At 37.9% G+C, this 25,547-nt stretch overlaps 1 protein-coding gene and 1 long non-coding RNA gene across 12 annotated transcripts in view; one reads left to right on the forward strand and one right to left on the reverse strand.

Annotated features, from left to right (window-relative positions):
* MAPRE2 (microtubule associated protein RP/EB family member 2) overlaps positions 1 to 25,547 on the forward strand; it is a 157,430-nt gene that overhangs the window by 89,807 nt on the left and 42,076 nt on the right. For all 11 annotated transcript variants that reach the window (XM_072829254.1, XM_072829259.1, XM_072829256.1 and 8 more), the window contains one exon: positions 4,131 to 4,258. In XM_072829254.1, coding sequence (XP_072685355.1) covers positions 4,138 to 4,258 — 121 coding nt within the window. In that variant the 5' untranslated portion in view covers positions 4,131 to 4,137. The remainder of the gene's footprint in view (positions 1 to 4,130; positions 4,259 to 25,547) is intronic.
* The window catches only part of LOC140635130 (uncharacterized), a 40,772-nt gene that overhangs the window by 4,140 nt on the left and 11,085 nt on the right, over positions 1 to 25,547 (reverse strand). The gene's annotated exons all lie outside the window — the stretch shown is intronic.

The raw sequence follows: 25,547 nt of genomic DNA on the forward strand, positions 1-25,547 counted from the left end.
GTATCCCAAAGGGAGTCAGACATAGGTGTCTCCTGATGGAAGTTCAAACGCTGCAAGGTAGTCCTGCCTCCAAACCCCCAATTAGAACTTGAATCCTATCTGGCCTGTAGATCAGATGGGCTATTTATAGGAACAGAAAGGACAGAGGAATATGTCATACCACACCGATGGGATGCAGTGACCAAAATCCAGATTGTAGAAACTGTACAAGGGGATCCCTGGGTGGCTCAGGCGGTTTGGCGCCTGCCTTTGGCCCAGGGCGCGATCCTGGAGACCCGAGATCGAATCCCACATCGGGCTCCCGGTGCATGGAGCCTGCTTCTCCCTCTGCCTGTGTCTCTGCCTCTCTCTCTCTCTCTGTGACTATCATAAATAAGTAAAAATTAAAAAAAAAAGATTTTATTTATTCATTCATGAGACACAGAGAGAGAGAGGCAGAGACACAGGCAGAGGGAGAAGCAGGCTCCATGCACCGGGAGCCCGATGTGGGATTCGATCTCGGGTCTCCAGGATCGTGCCCTGGGCCAAAGGCAGGCGCCAAACTGTTGTGCCACCCAGGGATCCCTGAATAAATAAAATCTTAAAAAAAAAAAAAGAAAGAAAAGCAACAACTCCGTTCCTTAAACAATAGTAAAAAAAAAAAAAAAAGATTACAAGGAAAATATTAGAAATGTAGAAGAAATCTATAGATAAAAGAAATTTACAGTACATATCAAAGAATCACAGTATATGAACCTTATTTGTCCAGATTCAAACTAAAAAAAATATAAGACATTATAATGCATATTTGATATTAAATTATTTGGGGGGCACCTCGGTGGCCTGGTTGGTTAAGCATCTGCCTTTGGCTCAGGTCACAATCCCAGCATTCTGGGATCAAGCCCCACATTGGGCTCCCTGTTCAGGAGGGAATCTGCTTTTCCATCCCTCTGGTCTTGTGCTGTTGCTCACTCTCTCTCTCTCTCTCAAATAAATCTTTTTTAAAACTAATTTTATTTTGGGATGCCTGGGTGGCTCAGCAGTTGAACATCTGCCTTTGGCTCAGGGTGTGATCCCAGTCCCGGGGTCAAGTCCCACATCGGGCTCCCTGTGAGGAGTCTGTTTCTCCCTCTGTCTATGTCTCTGCTTCTCTCTCTCTCTGTCTCTCATGAATAATTAAATAAAATCTTAATTTTTTTTAAATTTTTAGGTGTGATAATGCTATTTGAGTTTTTTTAATGGCCTTATCTTTCAGAGACAGATACTGAAATACTTGTAGGCAAAATGATAAAATGCTTGACACTTATTTCAAAATAAACTGGCTTGGGGAATGGAGACTAGGATTTGGGGCAGAGACTATTGACTAGTATAAATGGAACAGGATTGGCCAATATCGATAACAGTTGAAGCCAAGAAGTAAACACAACTGGTTTTTTATGTATTGAAAAACTTTCAAGGTAAGTTTTATATAAACGCAGTTTTTCTTTTTCTTCTTTTTTTAAACGCAGTTTTTCAAAATAGAAATTGATACACACATTTTACATAAAATTATGCAAGTAAGGGTACCTGGGTGGCTCAGTGGGTTGAGCATCTGACTCTTGTTTTTTGGCTCAGGTCATGATCTCAGCTTCATGAGATTGAGTCCCATATCTAGCTCTGTGCTAAGTGGGGAATCTACACGAGCTCTTGTCCCTCTGCTCCTCCCCCTGCTTGTGTTTTCTCTCTGTTGTATTTATAAAAAAGTACATAATTTTTAAAGATTTATTTCAGTATTATATGCACAGAATTAGTAAAGTTGCAGTTTCAACCAGGTTTAAATTTTTTTTTTCCCCAGTGTACACCTGTTAGAATGACCAAAATCTAAAACATTGACAATATCAAATGCTGGTGGGGATGTGGAGCAGCAGAAACTCTCATTCATTCATTGCTGGCAGGAATACAAAAATGGGTACAGCCACTTCGAATAGACATGACAGTTTAATAACTTCTTGTAAAATTAAGCCTACTCTTATCATACAGCCCTCTTTGGTATTTACCCAAATGAATTGAAAACATATCCACACAATAACCTGCACATGGATGTTTGTAGCAGCCTTATTCATAATTGCCACAACTTGGAGGCAACCAAGATGTCCTTTATTAGCTGAGTGGTACATTCAGACAGTGGAATAGTCAGTACTAAAAAGAAATGAGCTATCAAGCCATGAAAAGACATGGAGGAACCTTAAATGCACATTACTAAGTGAAAGAAGCCAATCTGAAAAGGCTACGTGCTGTATGATTCCAACTGTATGGCATTCTGGGAAAGGAAGAACTATGGAAACCGTAAAAAGATCTGTGGTTGCCAGGGATTGGTGGGAGGAAGGTATGAATTAGCAGAGCAGAGAGGATTTTTAGAGCAATGAAGCTGCTCTGTATGACACTACAGTAGTAGATACATGCCATCATGTGTTTGTGACAACTCCTAGAATGTACAACACCAAGAGTGAACCCTAATGTAAACTACGGACTTTGGGCAATGATAGTGCATCAGTGTAGGTTCATTGATTGTGACAGATGTACCAGCTGGTGTGGGGTATGGATACTGGCAGAGGTTGTGTATGTGGGGAGAAGAGGGTATGGGGAAAACTCTATACTCACATTAAATTTTGCTGTGAAGAGCTCTAAAAAAGTCTATTCGAAAAAGGGAAACCAGTTATACAAAACTATAGATAAAAAATATTTTAAGCAGGACTTTTTCTGTATGTATCACCCTGATGAAAAGTTGGGGAAAGGTGTCATGCAGTGGTCAGAAGAAATATATTAATTAAAGGGAAGACTTGTGCATTTAGGCAGTACATATCTCTCAGATTATTCAAATGTTTTTATTTATTTATTTTTTTTGTGACGATTTCGTCCAAGGCTGTTAGAGCTAAAGAATGCCAGGTGAGGATTTTTTCCTAATGAAACCTGCATGAAGCCTGTTTCAAAAGTGGATGTTCTCTAAAACTGATTTTTAAAAGTTGGTAGCTTACATAGTTTGCCTACAGCCCTGCTTACCTTCCGTGAGTAGGAGGTTGGGGGGGCACATTGCTGCATTCAGCATTTGTATTAAAAACCTACTCTGTGTCTGACCTTAACTAGTCATCAGGTGTATACAAAGAATAAAATGGAAAAAAAATCCCTGCCCCCATGGAGCTTCTATCCTAGGTCTATGAGGAGAAAAAGAATAGGAGATAAAGATGACACCTCCTTGATGAAGCAGATAAGGGCATGCGCCTCACAATTGTCTGGGGAATGGTCCTTGTTGAAGCCACAGCTAAGGACCTTAAAGAGCAAGTGAGCTTGAAGAATTCAAGAAACAACCTAGAGGTGTCCTGATGGAGTAGAGTGAGGTAAAGGATAGTAAGGAAAGGTGTCAGAATATATGAGGCCTGCTAAGCCTTGGTAAGAACTTTGGATTGTACTGTAAGATGAGTAACCATTGGAGGATTTTAAACTAAGGAGGGAAAGCATCTGAATTTTGTCAGTAGAATCACTTTGGTTGCTGGGTTGAGAATACGTGGTGGGGGGCAAGAGTGTGCATTGGGAGACCCAGGAAAAGACTACTGCATAGCATCAGGTGAGCATTGACCAAAGTTTGAAAATGCTTTAAAGGTAGACCCAATAGAATTTACTATTCATCAGATGTGGTGGTGAGGGATACTGAGGAGGCAAGAATGGACTTGGTGTTTCTAGCCTTTGCAACTGGATACAGCAGAGGTCCCATTTACATCTCCAAAAAAGACTACGCGAGGGGCACTGTTGGCAAGTAACAAAAGTATGATGAAATTACATATAAAGATGAAGGGTAACTCCAGTGCATGCTGTTATAGACTTGATAACTTTTTAATACCACACATAGATTTACAGATGACAGTGAGATGAAGTTAATGTGAGAAAATAGGTATCTCAGAACCTTAAAAGCATTGGAGTCCAGCGGAGGGAGATGTAGTACTGCGTGCATACATGAAATTTAAATGTATCTTAGCAAATATGTGGAAGAGAGAAGAGAAAAAAGGCTCAACCAAAGCAGACTTTTTCCATCCCTTAGAGTTCTGCCAAGGATCCTGACCTTGAATAGGATCTTTTATGTTTTGGAGTTAATATTTTCCTTGTTTGTCTTTTTCTAGTTGGGGAATGGCGGTCAATGTGTATTCTACCTCGATAACCCAAGAAACTATGAGCAGACATGACATCATCGCATGGGTTAATGACATAGTATCTTTAAACTACACTAAAGTGGAACAGCTTTGTTCAGGTAAGAGATTCTTTTTTTAACTATGTGTCTACCTAAATGTTTACTGCTTATCTTGTTGAATGTTATTTAATGAACCACAGATGATACATCTTAGGTAGGAAAAATATTTATCAGTATTGATACATGATTAAAGGGGGAAGACTTAGGTATAATTAAAGAATGTGATCATGGGCATCACTGCACCCCCTTCTTAAAGAAAAAAAAAAAACCTTCCTACAGGATAAAATTCATTCTTTTTCACGGTTGATAAAGTTCTTTCTGTTTTTGCTGCATCCTGTCTCCTCAATTTCTCCATCTCTTCTCATACCCCCCATGCCTTACTCCTACAAAATGCTCCTTGTTCCCTACAGACTACCTTTTTGCATCCCATAACTTTTTTTCATGCTATCTTTGCTGAGAAGGTCTTTCTTCTTTTCATTTGTGTCCAAATCTCATTCACACTTAAAAATTCAACTCTGTTGTCACCCCTCTAAAGAGTTTCCCAGATCTCCCAAGACACTGTGCCCACTCTTCCAAAGTAGCTCTGAACCATGCTGTGTTAGAAGGTCCAATTCCCACTCCCTGGAAGGCACCAGAAGTCCTTGAGGACAGGACTGGGTCTTATTCTTGGTCAGATGCCTACAGTGGCACCATGCCTGGTAGATCTGCAAGGAATGCATATTGAGTTTTTTTTAAAAATGATTTGACTTCAGTGATAAAGTAGGAGCATATTATAAAAACATGCCACTGGTAAAGTAATTCATTCTTAGAGTATTTATCAGAGAAAATGTCTTCCTTTGGATATAGGAAGTGTTTTCTTCTTGTGAGCTTATAGGTAAGAGATTTCTTCTCTGGTTCTGACATGGAAATGGTATTGGAAAATATTCCTGAAATGTGTTCATGTTAAATTCCACAAGACATGACAGCTACAAGAGACTTGGCAGATTCAGCTGCTGCAGTGGTGTCGGTACAGTGGGACAGCTTTATCCGGTCATTCGCAGGGGATCATGCATAAAGAGATTTCATGAAGTGTAGTCAGAATTTGGAAACCCCCCAGCAGCCCCCCTCAGATAAGCCTGAGTCCAGTACCCATAAGTGACTATATTCTCCTTTGTCCGGTGAAGTTTTGAGAATAGACTCTTAGAGGACAGACTTCCGTTACTATTGACACCTCTTCTCTCATAATCATTTGTCTCCCGAGGAGCATGGTGAGGTTGGCTAGAACCAAGGCATTACCTCACTCACCCTCCTTGTGCCCAGGCCACAAACATAAGTCCTGTGATTTGTGAGGTCAGTAATGGAAGCTCACCAACCAGTTCTTTGCCCTTGAGCACAAGCTAAAGAAAAGCTGGCTTAGACCATGATGATTAGCAAGGTCTATATCATTGGCCTATTGACATAACTCCAACAATGACTATGAGAAACAGCCCCTGTTGTTTTATCTCATTCAACTACAGATCTCTACCCAGCCCTATTTTATGGAACTGTTCTTGCTGTGCATTCTAGAGCACTCCAGTATTTTACTTTTAATCTGCTGGGAATTAAAAAAAAACAAAAACAAAAATTAAAAAAAAAAAAAAACCCAGAGTTTTCTGTTAGCAATTCCTTTGTTAATAGCGCATATCCCCTCAATATCGTAATTGTTTGTAGTTCCACTTTTCCACAGTGCCTGATATATTCTGTTCCCTCAGAAATGTGCATTTCAGGAGGAATGAAAATCAGTTTGCAACTGCTAGGGGCAAAGACAGAAATGTGGATCTTACTCTCAAAGTGGGTGTATGCACATGTGGATAAGGGGAATGGGGGTTGGTTATCAAGAAAAGAGATGAGAAGGAAGGAGTTCAGTGGTAAAGGAGCCCATGAACAGCTTTCTCTGTAATAAGCATAGAGGGTTTGTGCTAGCAAAAGCAATGGAAGGCAATTAGGATTTTTTAAGATAAAGTAGTAATAGATGTAATAAATGTTGAAGTTATATATATATTTTTTTTCTTTGCAGATCTTTCACATGTCTAATAAGGCAAATTCAGCAAAATTTTAAGCTACATTTGTGAAATATTCTTGTACAGTTCTCTTAAGCATTGGTATAATTTTACAACCATCTGTAGCTATTTGCTATCAAGCGTGGTTTGATGAAACCTGTAGAAACCATTTTGATCACTACTGAACAGATAATTTGTGTTAAAATAACTCACAGGCTACCTATGGTTACGAGGTTGATGATTCAGAAAAATAGATTTAAAGGTTCCTTTCTGCTCTGAAACAGTTTTTTGCTCAAAAAACTATTGTATAGAGATTAACATGGTTTTTGGCCTAAATAATGTTAATCTGTGTAGTACAAAGACAGGTCTTTAATTTTAGGCAGTAGTTTCCTCAAACTGTGGACCATATGCATTCATAATCTCCTATGGGGCTGCTTAAAAATGCAGATTCTTAGGATCCTTGACTTTCTAAATCAGAGTCTCTGGATATGAAGCCTAAAATCTGTATTTTAACAAGCACCCCAGGTACTTTTGTGCTGTAGCCAAGAGCTTGCAGTGCATTTTAGAGAAACCCCAAACCACTAAAAATGAAGTAAGAATATCCAAAACCTATTGGGCACAGTTTCCTCATTCATAATTTAGTCTGTGACTCTTCTCTTCAGCAATGGCATTTAGCAGGAAGATGCTATCTTTCTAGTTATTTATTTATGAGTTTATTTATTTATACCCTTCATTGTTCTAGAAGACATTTAAAGAAGCTAGGACAGTGCTTTTAGGATAAGAACAAATAATGGTGACCTAAGTGATTTCTCTGGCTTCTAAGTAGTCAAATTCTTGGATAATATTTTTTTCTTCAACCTCTATTTCAATTACTTCAGTTTATTGTGTGTGATTGTATTTTAAGTATGCTGTGGGAAAATACACAAAATAACTTCATGTATTTAAACTGATCTTTTTCCTTATTCAATAACATTATTTCTTTTTGCTAAAGTCTTATGCTTTAATTCTGGCAGTTCCCCTGTGGCATTTTTCCCTATTTACATTATTTTCTATTTCTTTATTTCCTGCTAAGAGATCTCCCCCCAGCTGATACTAAAAGTAACATCAGCTTTTCTTTAGCTCATAGAGAAGTTAAACTACTGTTTCACATTTGTCTCCCTTTTTCTTCAGAATTCTCTGCCTTTATAGAACATTCATCTGTATACAAACATTTTAAAAGCTCTTTAAAAGAGAGGTAGTGTGAGAAGGCCTGACTTGGAGATAGATTGCAGTAAGTTGCAAAAACAATGAAAATGACTCTTCTCTCCTGTTATTTTATCCCAAGGATGTAACCTTATGAAAATTTCCTTTGAACAGTAAATATGGGTCATAGAATCATAGGCACTTTCAGTTTGCATTCATTTCTGTGAAAAGCAACCTTTACCTTTCAGGTGAGAGATTGGGCTTCTTTATAAATAGAAAGCAATGTATCGGTGGATGTGAACACTCCCTATAATAGCAGGATACTGTACTGCTCACCCAAATCTGTTTTAAAAATGAATGGGGGGGGGAATAAAAATGAATAATACTCTGGATTTCCCGTAGTTGAATAGGGGATTGAATCACATAAAATGCCAGATTGATTCAGCTTCAAAATAATTGTTTCTAGTTTAAGTGCTGGTAAAATTGCCAGTGCTCTTTGTGGGGTGAGATACTGCGTGTTTCCTTCAGTACCAGCTCAAACCAGTGACTATAAGGTACTCAAGATGGAGGATGGGCAGCATGGTGCTAAAAATCCATACCAAACAGCTTTAACAACTTGAGATACCATGTTAGAGATGACAGAAAAGGTAGCAGATCATATGGAGAGGAACGGAAAGAAATGGAAGGAATTTAATGGGGGTGGAAGAAATACACCTTTCCTTTTTCCTCTGTACCCCTCGTCCCCTATTCTAACATACCAAATATTCTTTGAAACTTTTGGCATCTGTTTTTCTCTGTCCCCATCCTCTCTTGCCTACTTGGGATCTAAGCAGCAAAGCCACTGGGTCTGCTGCTGAGTCACTGCCTGGGCTTGGCCAGCAAGCTCGAGATCACTGGCTCTCCCATCCCTCCAAAGCCTAGCGCAGACTGGCCTATCTCCTCCACGCAACCTTCCCTTTCTCCCTCCCAACCACTCCACAGGACAAGCAAACCGCGGACTTATTACACATGCAGAGATACAAATTGGATGTCAGGTGGGCACTGCCTGGACCCTCCCTATGCTGGTTAACAGCTCAGCTATCTTCCTGAGCATTTTAGTATTTTTAGTAAAATTTAATTGGAATTAAACTTTTTTTTTTTTTGGATGGAAAATTTAGGTATTCTCTTCACTAGTTTAAAAAGAAAGAAACATGATCAGTATTTGATTCAGTTTCAATTTGTGCTTCTCCAAATTGTTTCAAGCTCTGCCTTGGATCAAGTTTCTCGTATTTTTTTTTTCTTCCGGGAAAGCTTCTAGATTCAGCTGGTCATATTGCAGTTACTGTAGTCACAACTCTGGGTTCTTGATGGCTCTCTGGAGGTAGGCTTCACAGAAACACTCAGGGGTTCACAAAGGTGTGGCTGTCTGATGCCCCGGGGCTTATTGCAGGTGCTGGGAGCCTAGCAGAATATTCTTTGTGATCATTTCTGGCTGCAGTCTGTTCCTGTTAAATAGGTTAGTCCCATCCTAGTGTGATGTCCCCTGTGTTTTTTTTTTTCTTCTGTCTGCAGAGACCTCTTTCAGAAGGACAGGTTAGTGATGAAATCAGCTCAGTCTAAATTTAGTAGACCTCTTGTTGGCTCTCTTGAACTGAAACCAAGGAAGGATGTTTCATCAGTGTCTGTCAGTTCAAGACCTTACTTAGTTTTATAAAGTCAGATTGTTATTTGCTGTAAGAAAGTTAAGTCATCTTGGATTGTGTTACTATGGTTATAGATGTAATTATATTATAATGGAATATTATTCATGTTTGTGACGTATTATGTAGAGAGGTAGGATTTTTGTTTGGGGTTTTCTTTGGTGACAGGTTTTTTCTCTAGTTTTATTTTAAAATCCATTTACTTGTTCCTGGTATATACCAACTAGTTGAAGAGCAAGGGGGAAAAAGGAAGTTGGGTAGTGGGTAGAGTGGTCCAGCCTCAAGTTTAATCACTACAGTGGGCAATTATACTCCAGTGTCCCAACTAACATGCAGAATGAAAGGGAATTTGTTTTTTGAGCAGAATATGGTATACAGTAGGCTTTTTTCCCCTTCTAAATTTGTTTATTTACATATATGTTTTTAAATTCTTTATTTAAATTCAGTGTAGTTAACATATATTGTATTACTAGTTTCAGAGTAGAATTTAGTGATTCATCAGTTATGTATGTATAACACCCAGTACTCATTGCATCAGTGCTCTCCTTATTACCTTTCATTCAGTTACCCTTCCCCTCCAGCAGCCCTCAGTTTGTTTCCTAGAGCTTAGCATCACTTGTAGTTTGCCTATTTTCATCTTATTTTTCCTTTCCTTCCCCTGTCTTCATCCATGTTGTTTCTTAAATCACATGAGTGAAATCATGTGGTATCTGTTTTTCTCAGACTTACTTTGCTTAGCATGATATCCTCTAGTTCCATCTACATTGTTGTGAATGGAGAGATTAATTCTTTCTGATGGCTGAGTAATATTCCATTGCGCATATACACACACACACACACACACACACACACACACACACACACCATATCTTCTTTATCCATTCATCGATCAACAGACATCTGGGTTCTTTCTATAGTTTGGCTATTGTGGATATTGCTGCCTTAAATATTGGGGTGCATGAGCCCCTTTGAGTCACTATGTTGTATCCTTTGAATAAATACCTAGTAATGCAATTGCCAGGCAGTAAAGTAGCTCTATTTTTAACTTTTTGAGAAGCCTCCATACTATTTTCCAAAGTAGCTGTACCAGTTTGCATTTCTACCAACAGTGTAAGAGGGTTCCCCTTTCTCTGCATCCTTGCCAATATCTGTTGTTTCCTGACTTGTTCATTTTGGCCATTCTGAGTGGTGTAAGGTGGTATTTCATTGTGGTTTTGATTTGTATTTCCCTGATGCCAAGTGATGTGAAGCATTTTTTCATGTATCTGTTGACCATTTGTATGTGGTCTTTGGGGAAAAGTCTGTTCATATTTTCTGCCCATTTCTTGACAGGATTTTTTGTTTTTTGGATGTTGAGTTTGTTAAGTTCTTTATAGTTTTTAGAGACTAGCCCTTTATCTGATAAGACATTTGCAAATATCTTCTCCCATTCTGTAGGTTGCCTTTTAGTTTTGTTGACTGTTTCATTTGCTGTGCGATACTGAAAATAAACATAAGTTGGTGATTTTGTTTCTGTTGTGCTTTTTGTTTACTTCGTTTTGTAATCCTAATACCCTAGCGGGGGAAAAGTATGTATGCATGCACTCACCTTCATTGATCAAACTGCCCCTGTAAATTTTGTGGGGGTTTTTTTTTGTATGTGAATGATACATCTTTGAAAGCAATTAGCAGCATCTTCATTTAGTTCATTACTGTATTTAGTTCTGATAATCAGTTTAGTTTTATTTGTGCCTTTATTTGGCACATATGAATTGTGCCTTTCCTTGGACTGGGCCCTAGGAACCCAGATAAATAAGATATAAGTCAATCAGAGAAAGACAATTATCATATTTCATTCTTGTGGGAATTTAAGAAACAGAGGATCATTGGAGAAGGAAGGGGAATATGAAATGAGAGAGGGAGATAAACCATACGAGACTTGACTTAACGCTAGGAAAAGAACTGGGGCTTCCTGTAGGGAGAGGGAATGGGATAACTGGGTGATTGGCATTAAGGAGGGCACATGATGTAATGAGCACTGGGGATTATATACAACTGAGGAATCACTGAACTCTACCTCTGAAACTAATAATACACTATATGTTAATTAGTTGAATTTAAATTTTAAAAAAGACATGGTCATTGTCCTCTAGGATCTCTGTACAGGTTGTAAAAGACTAGAGACCACACTGTGGTAAGTGCTGCTTTGGAAAAGCTTTGGGTATACAAAGGACAGAGGAGGGAGTGGGGTCATGGGGAATCTGTGGAGAAAGACCTTCTTTCGGGTTCTTTGGGAATTGGGTGGGTGCTGCCTGGATGACTTAGAATAGCCATAGTTTGGGAAAGACCACAGAAATCCTCCCTCTTGAGTCAGATAGGGTGACAAGTACATAAGATAATATGTGTTTTATTAGGTACAGCCCTTAAATACATGAAGCATGTTGCCTTCTCTCAGAGAAATATAGTTTTTCTTCATGATCTCATCATATGAGTATGAGAAGATTGATTTTACTCTATTCAAAGCAACTATGCATAAGGATATTCTCAGGAAACCATAGAATTGCTCATTGTGAGAAATGTAACAAAGTTTTTTTTTTTTTTTAAGTTTTACGTATTTAAGTAATCTCTGCACACAACATGAGGCTTGAACTCAGGACTTTGAGATCAAGAGTCACATGCCCTTCCAACTGAGTCAGCCAGGTGCCCCACAACAAATATTTTAATTCCATAAAGCCAATCCTTAATGATAACTGCTTAAGTCCCTAACTAGGGATGTGACTCCATTAATATTTTTCATAGGTACAGATCTATAAATGTGTCCTTTCTTTTCTTACTCAATTCTTCTGTAGTCCTTCACAGGTAATGATGAACACCATAAAATAGGGGAAATAGGCTTGGAAAATGTATCACATAGAATGTGATTATTTTATTGGGGCAGGATTTATACTTAACAAAAAAATCAAGGAACATGTAATCACAATGAACTAAATATAGTACCTTAACAGAAACAAAGCTAATTAATGACATATTATTAGAAGCTCAAATGATACTTTTGAGAATTCTCAATAAAAATCACAAAAACTCTTAATAATTGTATACAATTGTACAAAGCAATCCCTTAAATTTTAAACTTCGATATTTTCCCTTAACTGGGAAAATTCACAGGTGTCATAGATAAATGTCATCTTCAGGGTTCTAAGTATATTACTCATTCAGAAACCCATTATCACACAATTTCTTGGATTGAGGTTCTTTTTTCTTCTAATCTGTAGCAAGACTCTGCTGAGTTTTACCTGCTCAAAAACCATGAATGGTCCCATGGTTCCGAGTCGAGAGATCAACAATGTTGTACTGTGGATGGGTTCAGGTGATGAGGCTGGTATTGATGGAGTATAGGGCCAAGACTACGAATGCACTTCAGAAGCCGCAGCATTGACTCCATCAGCTGTACTGCCTGGAGTTCTGACTCCAGGGTCCCAGGAATCTCAGTGAAGAGTTGGGAGACACCAGGCTGGAGCCCAAAGACATGGTGGATTTTAGGACTCATTTGTAATTTATAATTCTAACTTCAGAAACTTTTAGAGTCCCTTCTCTTTTGATTTTGTCAGAGTAAGCAGAGATGCTTACTTTTAAAGCATACATGTTTATTTTGAAATTATTCATCAAGATTCATCAAGATCAAACAAGTATCTTAAGGGGGAAAAAGTATATTCCAATATATTGAGTTCTGATTTTTCTAAAGATGTCATTTACTTTATGTGATGGATTTATTCCTTATAAAACATGATTTTGTATTCATACTGCTTTTTCTTTCCCTTTTCAGTTTAAATCATCTAGACTTTAACAGGAAGAGTATAAAATTGGGGAGAAACAGTCATTTCCTTTCATAAATGAACTTGTGATTACTTAAGCACCTCATATGTTTATCTGGGGAAGGACTTCAGGCCTGGAGAAGCCCTCGGATGTTTTTCAGTAGATAAACTGGAGGATCTCAGGAATGTGTTCATAGCCTTTCTTTGCTAGTAGGAGACCAAAGACCTCCTTTTGTTCTTTGGTTCTTTGCCCTTTGAATCTAAAACATGCGTTTTGGAGATTGACATTTCATATATAAAACAATCCAGTTCAATCCTATTCACTTTTACAGTTCTGATTATTTTAACCAGGCGCATAATACATAGTTTTATACTTGAGAGGCATAATAATAATGTTTCAAGGTCTCAGCTTTTATATATTGCTTTTTACCATTTTCATTGTACTTCTATGTGTATTTACTTTCTTAGAACAGCCCTGTATGGAAAAATAGGAATTTTTAATTTGTATTTTATATAAGAGGATAAAAGGTCAGGGAAGCCAAATAATTGACAGCTGACACTAGGACTGGAGTCTTCTTGGATCACAACCTTATGCCCTCCTTACTGTGTGTATGACGGCTGTGGGTATGGTAGACGGCTCACTGTGTGCACACGTTTGATTTTTTTTTTTCATATCCATTAATCAAGAACCCATTGAACATCTCTAGGATGTTAGGTGAGGAGGAGTTAGAAGTCTGTATCCTCATCCTTACGTTACCACTTAAAGAAATGAGATGTGTCTGGTCATTCTTTGATGACGAGGGTGTGACCCAGTGGTCTCACCAAGACCTTTCTTACCAAAGGTAGTGAGATGCTAATAGAAACACGTGGCACTTGCTCCCAGTCTTAGAATGATTTTTCCTTGCTCTACTGACTGAGGATGAGGGTCTTCTCTACCTGTTCCTTTTGTTCCCTCTCCTGCTCTGAGTTCTTTCCCTCCAAGCAAGACAAGGTGGCTCTGAAATTTTACACATCACCCTCCGCCGGAAGAGCCGTTCAGCTGTCTCAGAATGATTCATGGCCAGTGAAGCCGTAGCCAGGATAATGTCTCCTTTAGAGATAGACTTACACGCATGGGTCCACTGTCCACCATTTAATATCAAGAATGTGGCCCTTTCCTCACACTGAATCCAGGCTTCCTTTAATAAGCTTGTATCTGAGAGGACTTCATATCCTCATTTCCTCCTTTCTGTGCTCTTGAGGAAAAAGAACATCTAGAATAATTTTTTTTAAGAATAATTTTGTTACATGCTTGGTCCCCTAAAGGATTTATACATCTAGGTATCATTGTTTTCCCAGTATTTCTTGCAGTTCAGTAAAGCCACTGGCAGTAGTTATGCTAAAGACTTCTGTCAGTATTTATCCAACCCCTCCAGCATGAAAAATTGGTTTTCTTAGCCTTTTATGAAGGGACATAGTTCAGTATTAAAGAATATACACCCATTTCCCATCCAGTTCTGTCCCCCTCATTCCCATATCTGTTTCCCAACTCCAGCCAGGCTAGGCTGCAGCTCCTATTTTCCAGATAGAAATTCTGGAGTTGTTAGTGGTTTATAGTCATAGCAGACACTGTGCTAACACCATAGAAAGGTGGATTGGTTACCATCTCCAATCTTAATGAGTTACCAATCAATTAGGATAGAGATAGCTAATCAAAATACAAGTCAAACTGCTTCTGGGCTTCCATACCCATAATAGTGAAATAGTTAATTCTGCACAAAGAACAGAAAAAAACTTCATAGAGGAAGTGCTATATGGACTAACCTTTAAAGAATGAGAATTCTCTATTCAAGTGTAAAAAGTGTCAAAAGGACATTTTAGGCAGAGAATGTTTGCTGAAGGCAGAGAGAAGATGCAGTGTTTTATGCATGTACATGTGTGCGTAAGACTGGGGCATATATTAAGATTCAAGGCAGCAGAAGAGGGACAGTCATATTTTAAGTAATAAAAGCTATAGTATTCAAAGAAAGATTATTTTAGTCTAGAAAAGTTAGCCTGATTTGGGTCTTTGACCAAATAACCATGCAAATTTAGTGGATGGTGAATAAATATTTATGAAGCATAATTTAATTGAAATGCTATTCAAACTAGATTTTTTAATATGGTTAAGATTCAGGCCAAGAAGAGGAAGATGGAGATTTTGAGTAAAGGTAATTTTTAGTGTCCTTTTGATGTTCTAACATAAAGCTTTGTGTCCCTGAAGTCAGCAGATACTGAGTGCCTACAGTGTGTCAGGTGATGAGCTAGGATTTGGGGATACAGTTACATAAAAACAATATAGATTTCCCAGTGGAGACCTATTCATTCCTTTACTACCAAAGTTCTCCTTGATACTTGTATCCAAATCATTCAGTTACCTTTTTTTCTGGCTTCCCTGAGTACAAAGCAAAGGTGGAACGTGGTCCCTGTACAAAAGTAGACATCTCCCCATTCAGGTGGCCTATAACACTGATGGTCACTCTGTGCATGGGAGTATCTGAAACATTAATGGGCTGTCTAGTTTTCATACAATTAAGGTAATCAAGCAAGTAGGGTGCCTGGGTGGCTCAATCGCTTAAGCATCTGACTTTTGATCTCAGGGTCAAGTTTAAGCCCTCTGTTGGACTCCTAATTTAAAAAGGGGGTGCTTATTTAAAAAAAAAGATCAAGCAGCTTCAAGTTTTTCTGTTCTTCAAACGAAAGTACTTTTTCTAACCTATTTTTTTCTGAATTATATTTTTAAATGTATGGTTTATCAGCCGTGCAGACACTATAAAAAAGGAGTGTCAGAAGTCACTGTCAAATGCTTGGGCATGTTAGAATTGCATACCTGAAAAAAAAATAATAATTGCTTGGCAACTATGCAACATGGCTCTGCAGATTGGGTTTTTTCCATCCTATAACCATTACGTCATTCAGACAGGTTGCAAATTACCTCTCTGTATTTGTTACACCCTTCCAAAGGTTTGATCTTGCCCAAGTATTAACACTCATAAGCTTTTATGAACCAAATTATTTGACAATAAGAAGCATGTATATGGGAAACTCATGCCAACACAATTTCCTGCAGTTGCTCTTTTCCATAAGAGGATCATTCTCCACTTTGATTTCTTCTAGATTACATTGTATGACAGTTCATAGAGGAACTTTAGGTAACTGCATAAGGAGCCAAAGTTTAATGAAAATGTGTATGTCAACTCTAAAATTACATGTGATTGTGTTTAAATCCAATGTTAAAAAAAAAAACTCCTGATTTTTTTTAATTCCTTTTTTTTTTTTAAATTTCCCCTATGGTCATATATTTGAATCCCTGAAGAAAATAGTCACACATTCCTCGTACTAATTTAGATTTCTCCTAATAGAATCATCTTAGAAAAGCGAAGCGTTCTGGAATTAACCTGTAAAATATAAAATAAACCATTCATTATAGAAGAATATTCTTCCATCTATCACAGTCTGCATGAATATTAAATGGTGGTTCTTCCATAATTGTTGGGGGCTTATTTTGATACTACACTTGGCCTTTTGGCTTTTTTCTGGCCACCAGCCCTCTTCTCTGGGAGCTAGGCAAGTAGAGAGTGTTATTGGCATTGGTGAGAGCTGATGGACTAGATTTGAGGGTGAATGGTGATAAGGAGCTCTCACCTATAAACCTTGGAGAACAGGTGAAATAACAAAGATCTAGGAAGAACCCCCAGTCCTAGGGACAGTGACCTCAACCACAAAAAGAGCAACCATAGAGAGTGGTCCATTGTGTAGAAATAGACTGTGAGTTTGTGCTGGTCAATTCATACTACATCTTACACTATATAAAAAGCTTCTTCATCAGCTATGATACATAGAGTTTGCATAGTGGCCTGGGCTGAATTGTTGGTAGAATGATATGGGCAATGATTCAGTAGTCATTCCTTGAGAAACTGGGAAGAATGCTTTAGGTCTCTTGCCATTAATCGCATTTTCCCTTAAAATAGATATGTCCTAAAAATTGGAGCTTAAAAATGAGGTACTTCAGGGGCTTTTGAGTGGCTCGGTCGGTTAAATCATGAGTCATATTCGACTCATGATTTCAGCTCAGGTCATGGCCTCAGGGTGATGAGATCAAGCCCCACATTGGGCTCTGTATTCAGCAGGGAGTCTGCTTGAGATTCTCTCCCTTTTCCCCTCCTGCCCACTCACACATGCTCACATTCTTGTTCTCTCTCTCTCTCTCTCTCTCTCTCTCTCTCCCTCCCTCCCTCCCTCCCCCACCCACCCCAGAAAGAATCATTCTTTTTTAAAAAGTGGCATGCTTTTAGGCACTAAAAATGCTTTAGGCATTTTTCAAAAAAGACACTTGTGCCCAGAAATAAGCATTGGTTCTCTACTACCTACCAAATTAAGTTGCTTTTCTTATTAGCTTTGAAAGATTTGAGGAGTTACTGCAACCAATCATTTCTAACACCTACCCCTGTTATCTCCCTGCCCTTCTCCTACATTTGCCCTAAATCACCTTTCACCAAATGTCCTAATTCCCTCTTTGTTTGGAATGACTTCTTTGAGGGCCATCTCCAATACCACCTTCCTCCTTTTCTTCCAGATGGGAGGTCTCCCTGTTTTCAATTTTCAGGGTTCTACAAAGTCTTATGGTTGTTAATTCTTATAACCTCAGCATCAGAGGTTATTAAGCTCCTTGAAGAGTACAGATGACCATGCAAGTTGCACTTCATCTGAGAATATTGATTACTCTTTCTTGGCTTTTTCTTGGGCAAAATTTTGAACTAATGCCTTTATATTTATGTGCCTCTGCATATACTTGAGCACTTCTAGTTTTATGTTTTGTTAGTTTTCCTATTTCTCTGATCTCTCAAAACTAAGTTACTTCTTTAAGTAAAATCCAATTCCTCAATAAATATTTGTTGGTTTATTGTTTTTCATTGATTTATAAAGTGACATCCCTGTATGTCACCAGGCATTTCCATACAGACAGACATTTCCTTAGCATAACCAAAAAATTAGAAATGAAACCCATTTTTTTTTCAGGATATCGCCACTTCCTCAAGCTTCTCGTAATTAAAATCTTCCCTTTTTACATAGTCATCTATTATCAACACTTTTTAAAAAAAAATATCCATTGAAGTAGAGGAGGTAATACAAAACAATGTGAAAATACCAAGTGCACAAGTAAAGAAACTGTCCCCTGATGTCACAGCTTTACAGAAATTTGTTTTATCCTAAGAAGAAAACCAACCCTTCAGAATGGGTTTTTTTTTTTAATTTTTTTTTAAACTTTTATTTATTTATGATAGGCACACAGTGAGAGAGAGAGGCAGAGACACAGGCAGAGGGAGAAGCAGGCTCCATGCACCGGGAGCCCGACGTGGGATTCGATCCCGGGTCTCCAGGACCGCGCCCTGGGCCAAAGGCAGGCGCCAAACCGCTGCGCCACCCAGGGATCCCCAGAATGGGTTTCATATGTACCTCTCTAACTTGTTTTTCATTTATGAGAAAGACTTGTTGTGCTTTCTTTTCTCCTCTGTCTGGAATGCCAAATTCTAACTTTAGTTCTATTCTGGGAGTCAAGCCATTGGGACATCCTACTGCCAGTTTCAGTATCAGACTTTCTGGAAGCTGGTGACCTTTTGTCTTGCACACCACACCTGCCTATGCTCCAAAAGCTTCTACTTCCTTCATTCCTGATGCCTATGTAGAAGTCAGATCTTTTTGTATGAAGCTGGATATGTCAGACAGCTTCTTGTGGTAAAATTTGAGCCCATTACCCTAAAGGTAATCACTGGTGTTAGGAACTAGAAGTGAAACCAGGCTCCTAGCACTGGATTGTCAATTAGCAGATGAAAGACGATTGTTTTGTTTTGTTTTTAAGATTTATTTCTTTTAGAGAGCGCAGGTGGGCACACTCAAGATGGGGAGAAGCAGAGGCCCAGCAGCAGGGCGGGGGTGAGGGTTAGGGATAGGAAGGGAACCCTCAAGCCAACTCCACGCTGAACATGGAGCCTGTTTCAGGATTCAGTCTCACGACTCTGAGATCATGACCTGAGCATAAATCAAGAGTCGGATGCTTAACTGACTGAGCCACCAGACACCTTTGAAAAGAAATATTTCAGACCAACAAGATAATTCTTCACTTCCCACTTCTTTTAATTGGCTGAATCTTTTTCTGTATCGGTAGGCAGTTTTAAAGTTTTGTATTTTCTTCTAAAAGCATTAAAATACAAGATGACAATTTACAGGGTAATTGCCCTTTGGTTGAAAAAAAAGAAACAACTAGAAATAATCCAGCTATAATTCAATGTCTTTACATTCTTGTTTTCAACTGAGAGTTATAAAAGTTTCTACAAAAATTTTCAAATACTGCTCTTAAGGTATCAGCTCTCTTTGTGTTGTAGATTTCTATCCATTATAATCTCTAATTATGTCTCTAAGATTTACCTTTTATCTAAGAATATTGATACCTAAATCTTAAGAGTTCTTTCATATGTCATTTTTTGCTATATTGGTGTTCCTTTTGAAAAATACTCTTTTTATTCTTCCATGATTTTTTGGAAGAACTCTTTTTTTTTTTTTTTTTTTTTTTTTTAAGATCTTATTTATTTATTCATGAGAGACAGAGAGAGGCAGAGACATAGGCAGAGGGAGAAGCAGGCTCCATGCAGAAAGCCCGATGCGGGACTCGATCCTGGGACTCTAGGATCACGACCTGAGCTGAAGGCAGATGCTCAACCACTGAGCCACCCAGGCATCCCTGGAAGAACTTTTAAATGAACTCCATACACTCATCTTAACATCTTAACATCTGATCAGGTTTTTCTTAATGACAGATCTCACTTTTAACATTGCTCTGCAATTTTCTTAATAAAAATCCAATTTAAAGGTAACATTACCTTTTAAAAAGTATTCTTGGGCAGCCCCGGTGGCGCAGTGGTTTGGCGCCGCCTGCAGCCTGGGGTGTGATCCTGGAGACCCGGGATCGAGTCCCACATTGGGCTCCCTGCATGGAGCCTGTTTCTCCCTCTGCCTCTCTCTCTGTGTGTCTATGAATAAATGAATAAAAATTTTTTTAAAAAGTATTCTTGCTTCATGGGGTGCCTGAGGGAATCAATTAAGCATCAGACTCTTGATTTTGGCTCAAGTCATGATCTCAGAGTCATGAGACTGAGCCTTGCATCGGGCTTCAGCACTCAGCGAGAAGTTCCCTTAGGTTGTTTCTCTCCCTCTGCCCCTGTCCCTACCCCTGCTCAGGCACACTCTCACTCTTTCTAAAATAAGTAAGTCTTTGAATAATTTTTTTAATGAAAAATACTCTTTTTTAAAAAGATTTTATTTATTTATTCACGAGAGACACAGAAATATAGGCAGAGGGAGAAGCAGGCTCCACACAGAGAGGCCAATGTGGGACTCGACCCTGGGACTGTGGGATCACACCCTGCGCCAAAGGGAGACACCCAACCGCTGAGCCACCCAGGTATCCCTAAAAATGAAAAATGTTCTTGAAGGCAGGTTATAAGCATAGAATGTTAGTGCCTTTGCAGTTTGCGGCAGCCTTACAAGATTTTTATTTTTTTATTTTTATTTAATTTCTACAATATTACTTTCATGTGTGCAACATAGTGATCAGTACTTACATACATTATGAAATGTTCACCATGGTAAGTATAGCTCATCTGTTGTCATGCAAACATTACTGGTGATATTTCTTATGCTGCACTTGTCATTTCTATTACTTATTTTATAATTGGAAGTTATAAGGTGCTTTAAAAAGTTTTATAGCAAAAGAAAAAAAGGTTTTATAGCCTCTGAATTAGTAAAAACCTTAGTGTACGTGTCAGATGAGAGACCAACCACATGGTTTGGCAAGACCTTGTGATATATCCACTGATAGTCTTCAAAATCCATCTGCCTGAATAGTGATGGCTGACACATTTCTTTTTCTAAAAAGGAAGAGACAAAAATGTCCTTTGACAGCTTACTCTGTGTGTGGAAAAGGGAAAGGATGGGGTGCTTTTCAGCACTCTGAACAATTCATATAAGCCTTCTCTGTCTACGTCTGTGGAAGTTGAAATCTTCCTGCTGATTATTACTCCTTTTCTTCTTTATGAAATCAGTTTGAAAGTTACTTGTCTTTGGGACTTACTTAAAATATGAATAAAAAGTTTGACATAACTCCAAACAGTGGGAGGGAGCAGGAAGCTTGGTTAAGGACCGTGGGAATTCCAGGGAACAAGCTCACTTAGAGCTGGATTTCTGCACGCTGGATCTTTGTTTTTGCACTTGTGACTCGGGACAGGTGAAATAGACAGTGTCCTAAGTTCACTTTAATGAAGTGAAATAATACTGTGGTAACTGAAGCTATCAAGCTGCTGTTCGTGCCAGGAAATGTGGGAGATAGCTATAAAAGCAAAAACAGAGCTACTACCAACTTATTCATATTTATGTTGGACTAGGAAAATGCAGCTGAACTTGAGGATTTTTAAATTCCTTTAAAATGTTAATGTTTCAAAGCATTATTTCACGGTTGCCATTAAGCTCTTCAAGCCTTGCATTTGTGTAGGTAGGGGGATTTCTGCTGACATGCTGGAAATCTGTAACCCTGTATTCTGCAGCCTCACTTTCCTTGTTAAGAAGCCCCAATTTCCCAAAGGGGAATAGAATATTGCCTTCAACGTGAAGCGAGAGCTTCAGTTACAGACATGGTTCTGCAGTAACACCAGTTCAAGGATTGACAGGGTCAAATGCACACATAGAGCTGGAATGATCCTGATTATTGCATAAAAACAATATTTTAATATGAAAGATCTTTAATAATTCAACTGTTGAAGGTGACAGAACACACAGGTCTGTTGCTGAGTATGTAAATGGCAGGAGCTCGCGGAGGAATTCGTGAAAGAGCTGTAATTCAGAAGGGGCATGTGGGCCCCTGGGAGCGTTATTCCAGATGCAGCAACGTAGCTTCCAACAAACTACGACCAATGATGGTGATGGCTAGAAGCAAGAGCGCTGGCAAAAGTCTTAGTCATATGAGAATGAAGCATTATTGTCTCCTCATTAGCATAAATATCAAATATCTCTTAGAAGTTGGTGACAGAGAATTAGAGAATCATCTAATTTTAGAGTTTAGAGATCTCTCCAAACCTGACGTTTTGCAGACAGGAATACTGCTGGCTTAGAAAGGTATGATGACCTGTCACAGTCTATTCAAGATGATTAAGGCTTAGATCCAGGGACCAAAAGTTCAGTTCTCTATCTTTCTCTGCCCACTTCCTGGTCCTATTTGATACCACCTTGAGAGAAGCTTTGTCAGAAATCATTTGCCTGTAAAGGAAGATATAATTGTGTGGAAGTGTCTGGCAAATTAAGGTTGTCATTCTTCTGACCTTTCATCAATACCAACTAAGATGGCAAAAAGTTGTAATTGAATCCAGTGAGTGATATAGGCATTTTTGTTCCTTGGCCTGTGCGAACATTAGATGGGCAATTTGAGTAGTTCTTTGTGGCAAAACCCAATATAGCTTAATGTCTTCTGCACAGATTATGTCACATTTCTGGGAAAGTACTAGGAGATTTTGATACAATAATATATATTTTTATATATACATTACATCAGTATGTAAAACTAAATTCTTACAAGTGTGTATATACTAAAACTTGAAATCATGATACAGAACAGACAAATGAACTATCTATTCTAAGATTCTCCTATGAATAGGAAACATAAGCTGGCACTCCACCCTTGACATCAGTCTGAAAGGTTCCTATGTTCTCTTGCAGTTTATTTTGTGACTTCTTACAGAATTATAATCTAGAAAAATTTCCAAACTTTCTTTGAATTTCTACTTGTAATTTCCTAGAAGTGGAATATGGGAAGAGGAAATATTTAAGAAATTGAAGTTCAGGTCAGAGTCTAATTCCATTTCTGTTATTTTTATTAGCTGGATGACTTTCTGAACTTTTCCCAAATCTGTAAAATAGGTTGGTGGTGATGAAAATATTTTAGTGAGGTTTTAAATTTAAAAATAGACATGAAAGCTTTAACAGATTTTACATAAATGTAGGCATTTTCATTTCTTCTTGGCATAATATATAAATTAATATGTCCTTTTTTGTTATCTGAACATTTCCTGTTAAAAGTGTCAGTTTATCCTGATATTAATGTAAAATCAAATCCTGGAATCTGGTAGAAATGAGATTGTCATTTCATGCATTTCATGATCCCATAGACTTAAATATTATATCCTTGAATCTTTTGAATGTAAGAATTCATTTTTGAGTTCTACCTTCATACAGTGTCTCACCTATTCATTTTGAGTTCCTGTCCCCAAACTTTTTAGCTCCATTATGTCACTTCTGATGTATAACAATTGGAAGCATTCTTTTTTTTTTTTTTTTTTAATTGGAAGCATTCTTACAGCTGTAGGTACAGGCATAGCATGGCACTCTACAAAGAATAGTTTCCTATTTTCTATTTCCTCATCATTTTCAAAACTTGCAGACCTTCATAACTGCAGAATACCTTGAGTTCATGGGCTCAGAGTATATGGCCCATCATAATCTTGTTAATAAACACAACATTCTACAATTTGGATTGCTTTTACCATGGTGTATTATACTTAGCCTTTTGAGGCTTATCTTTCACTTCTCTGCAAATTTAGTTTCCAGGTGGTTCTTAGTTTAGAGTTCTTGCTAATTTTTACCCTAACAATTCTTAAAATATGTAGCAACTCTTCCCATACCCTTATTTGGGACTTGGTAATGTTAGAATCTTGCTATCACCCAGCCCTTCTTGGGGCTCGACTGCTACAACCTGTAAACCTTGATTTGTTGACCAGATATTAAAGGCCACACCATGCCAGGTACTATATTAAAGGCTTATATACAGAGGGAATCTAGACAGATAAAGTGTAAGCTCTCTTGAAACTTACATTGTAGTGAGAGGAAGGGAAACCACAGACCAATATATGAATTAGTAGAATAGGCCTAAAACAGAATATGATGGAGAATTACTTCAGATAAAGTCAGATGATACTAGAGCATAGAAAAATTGATGTTGCATTAGAGACTAAAGGATACTTGAAGTCATGACCTCAATGAGAAGGCGAGAGGAGATGTGATGTAGAACACCACAGGAGAGGTAGCCTTTGACAGAAATCAGAATACAACAGCCTGTTCAAGTTATGCCATGGTTATAGTTTCCTGCCCCAACAAGAACTCTTGACCACGTTCTTAGTAGCAATGATTAATTTCAAAGCATTCTTTTTATGATGTCTCTTGGGCAGTAGACATTTGGGGAGCTAGAAGTTGAGAATACCCAGATGGACATACGGGAGCAGTCTCAACAAACGTGAAGCATAGTTCCCAAAGTCAATAAAAGATTTCTTTAAAATATTCAGAGGTTCCTTTGACTCTAGAAGTATAACTATGATAGAATACCTTAAATGATCACATAATGTACCATATACTGCAGATGCTAATATGATCTCTTTCTACATTGCCTGTTGGATAAAAATCACTCCACTTGTTTGATGCTTATGTGGTTCTGAAAGCATAGAGGTGGGAAAAGCTGAGGGTAAACAGATTTTAAACTGTGCCATTGGCAATCTAATAAAAAAATTGTTTAGTGCACAAGTTTTTAGACCCTCAAAAAAATGTGAAAATTTTCCAAACATGTTTTTTAAGCTTAAAAGAATCATAAAACAAAAGAAAACAAAGTTGCAGACAGTTTCATGAGTATAGGTATAAAAATCATAAGGTATTTGTGGATCTAAACCAGCACTGTAATAAAAACTTCAGTAAACATCACCATGTAGGACTTACACTAGGGATGCAAAGATAAGTCAACATTGGGAAACCTATGAATGTGATTGATCAGTTCATAGATCAAAGGAGAAAACATTTTTATTGTCTCCATGGTTGCTCCATTTTTATTGTCTCCAAAGGTAGTTGGTGAAATTCAGGATCCCTTCCTGATAACAACCGTTGGTAAAACTCAGAAAAATATTTCCATAGTATCAGGAATCAGTAGCCAATAACAGACTTAGAGGAAGAACAGAAGATTATCTCATTTAAGAAAAAAAGTATATATATACACATATATACCTCCACAAAAATATAGTACAAAAGTATAATTTTATGTATTATTTGTCCCTAGGAAACTGAAAAGAAACAACTGTGATTTTGTTAGAATTCATGAGTTAATTCATGAGTGTTTAAAAATCAAACAGCCTAGATAAAATAAGCATCTAGAAAGACCTAACTACTGAAACTTAAAATAAAAATTCTTAATAGACCTATATAATAGGAGATGGAATTTGTAATTTTTAAAGAATCCTAAAAAGAAAAGCACAAGCCCAGATGACTTCAATTATGAATTCTACCAAATTAAAAAAAATAAATAACATCCTTCACAAATCCTTTCAAAACATAAGAGGAAAAAACACTTTCCAACTTATTTTGTGGGGGCCAGAATCAACCCACACCAAAGATATGACAAGAAAACTACAGACTAATATATCTTATGAATATAGATGTACTTTCTCAACAAAATACTAACAGTGGATCTGGCAACATATAAAGGGGATTATATGCCATGATCAAATGGGACTAAAGAAACCAATATAATCTATCATTTAATAGAATAAAGGACAAAGGCCATGTGATAATTTTAATAGAT

This window comes from Canis lupus, chromosome 6 (assembly GCF_048164855.1).
Source record: "Canis lupus baileyi chromosome 6, mCanLup2.hap1, whole genome shotgun sequence".
Taxonomy (NCBI): Eukaryota; Metazoa; Chordata; class Mammalia; order Carnivora; family Canidae; genus Canis; species Canis lupus.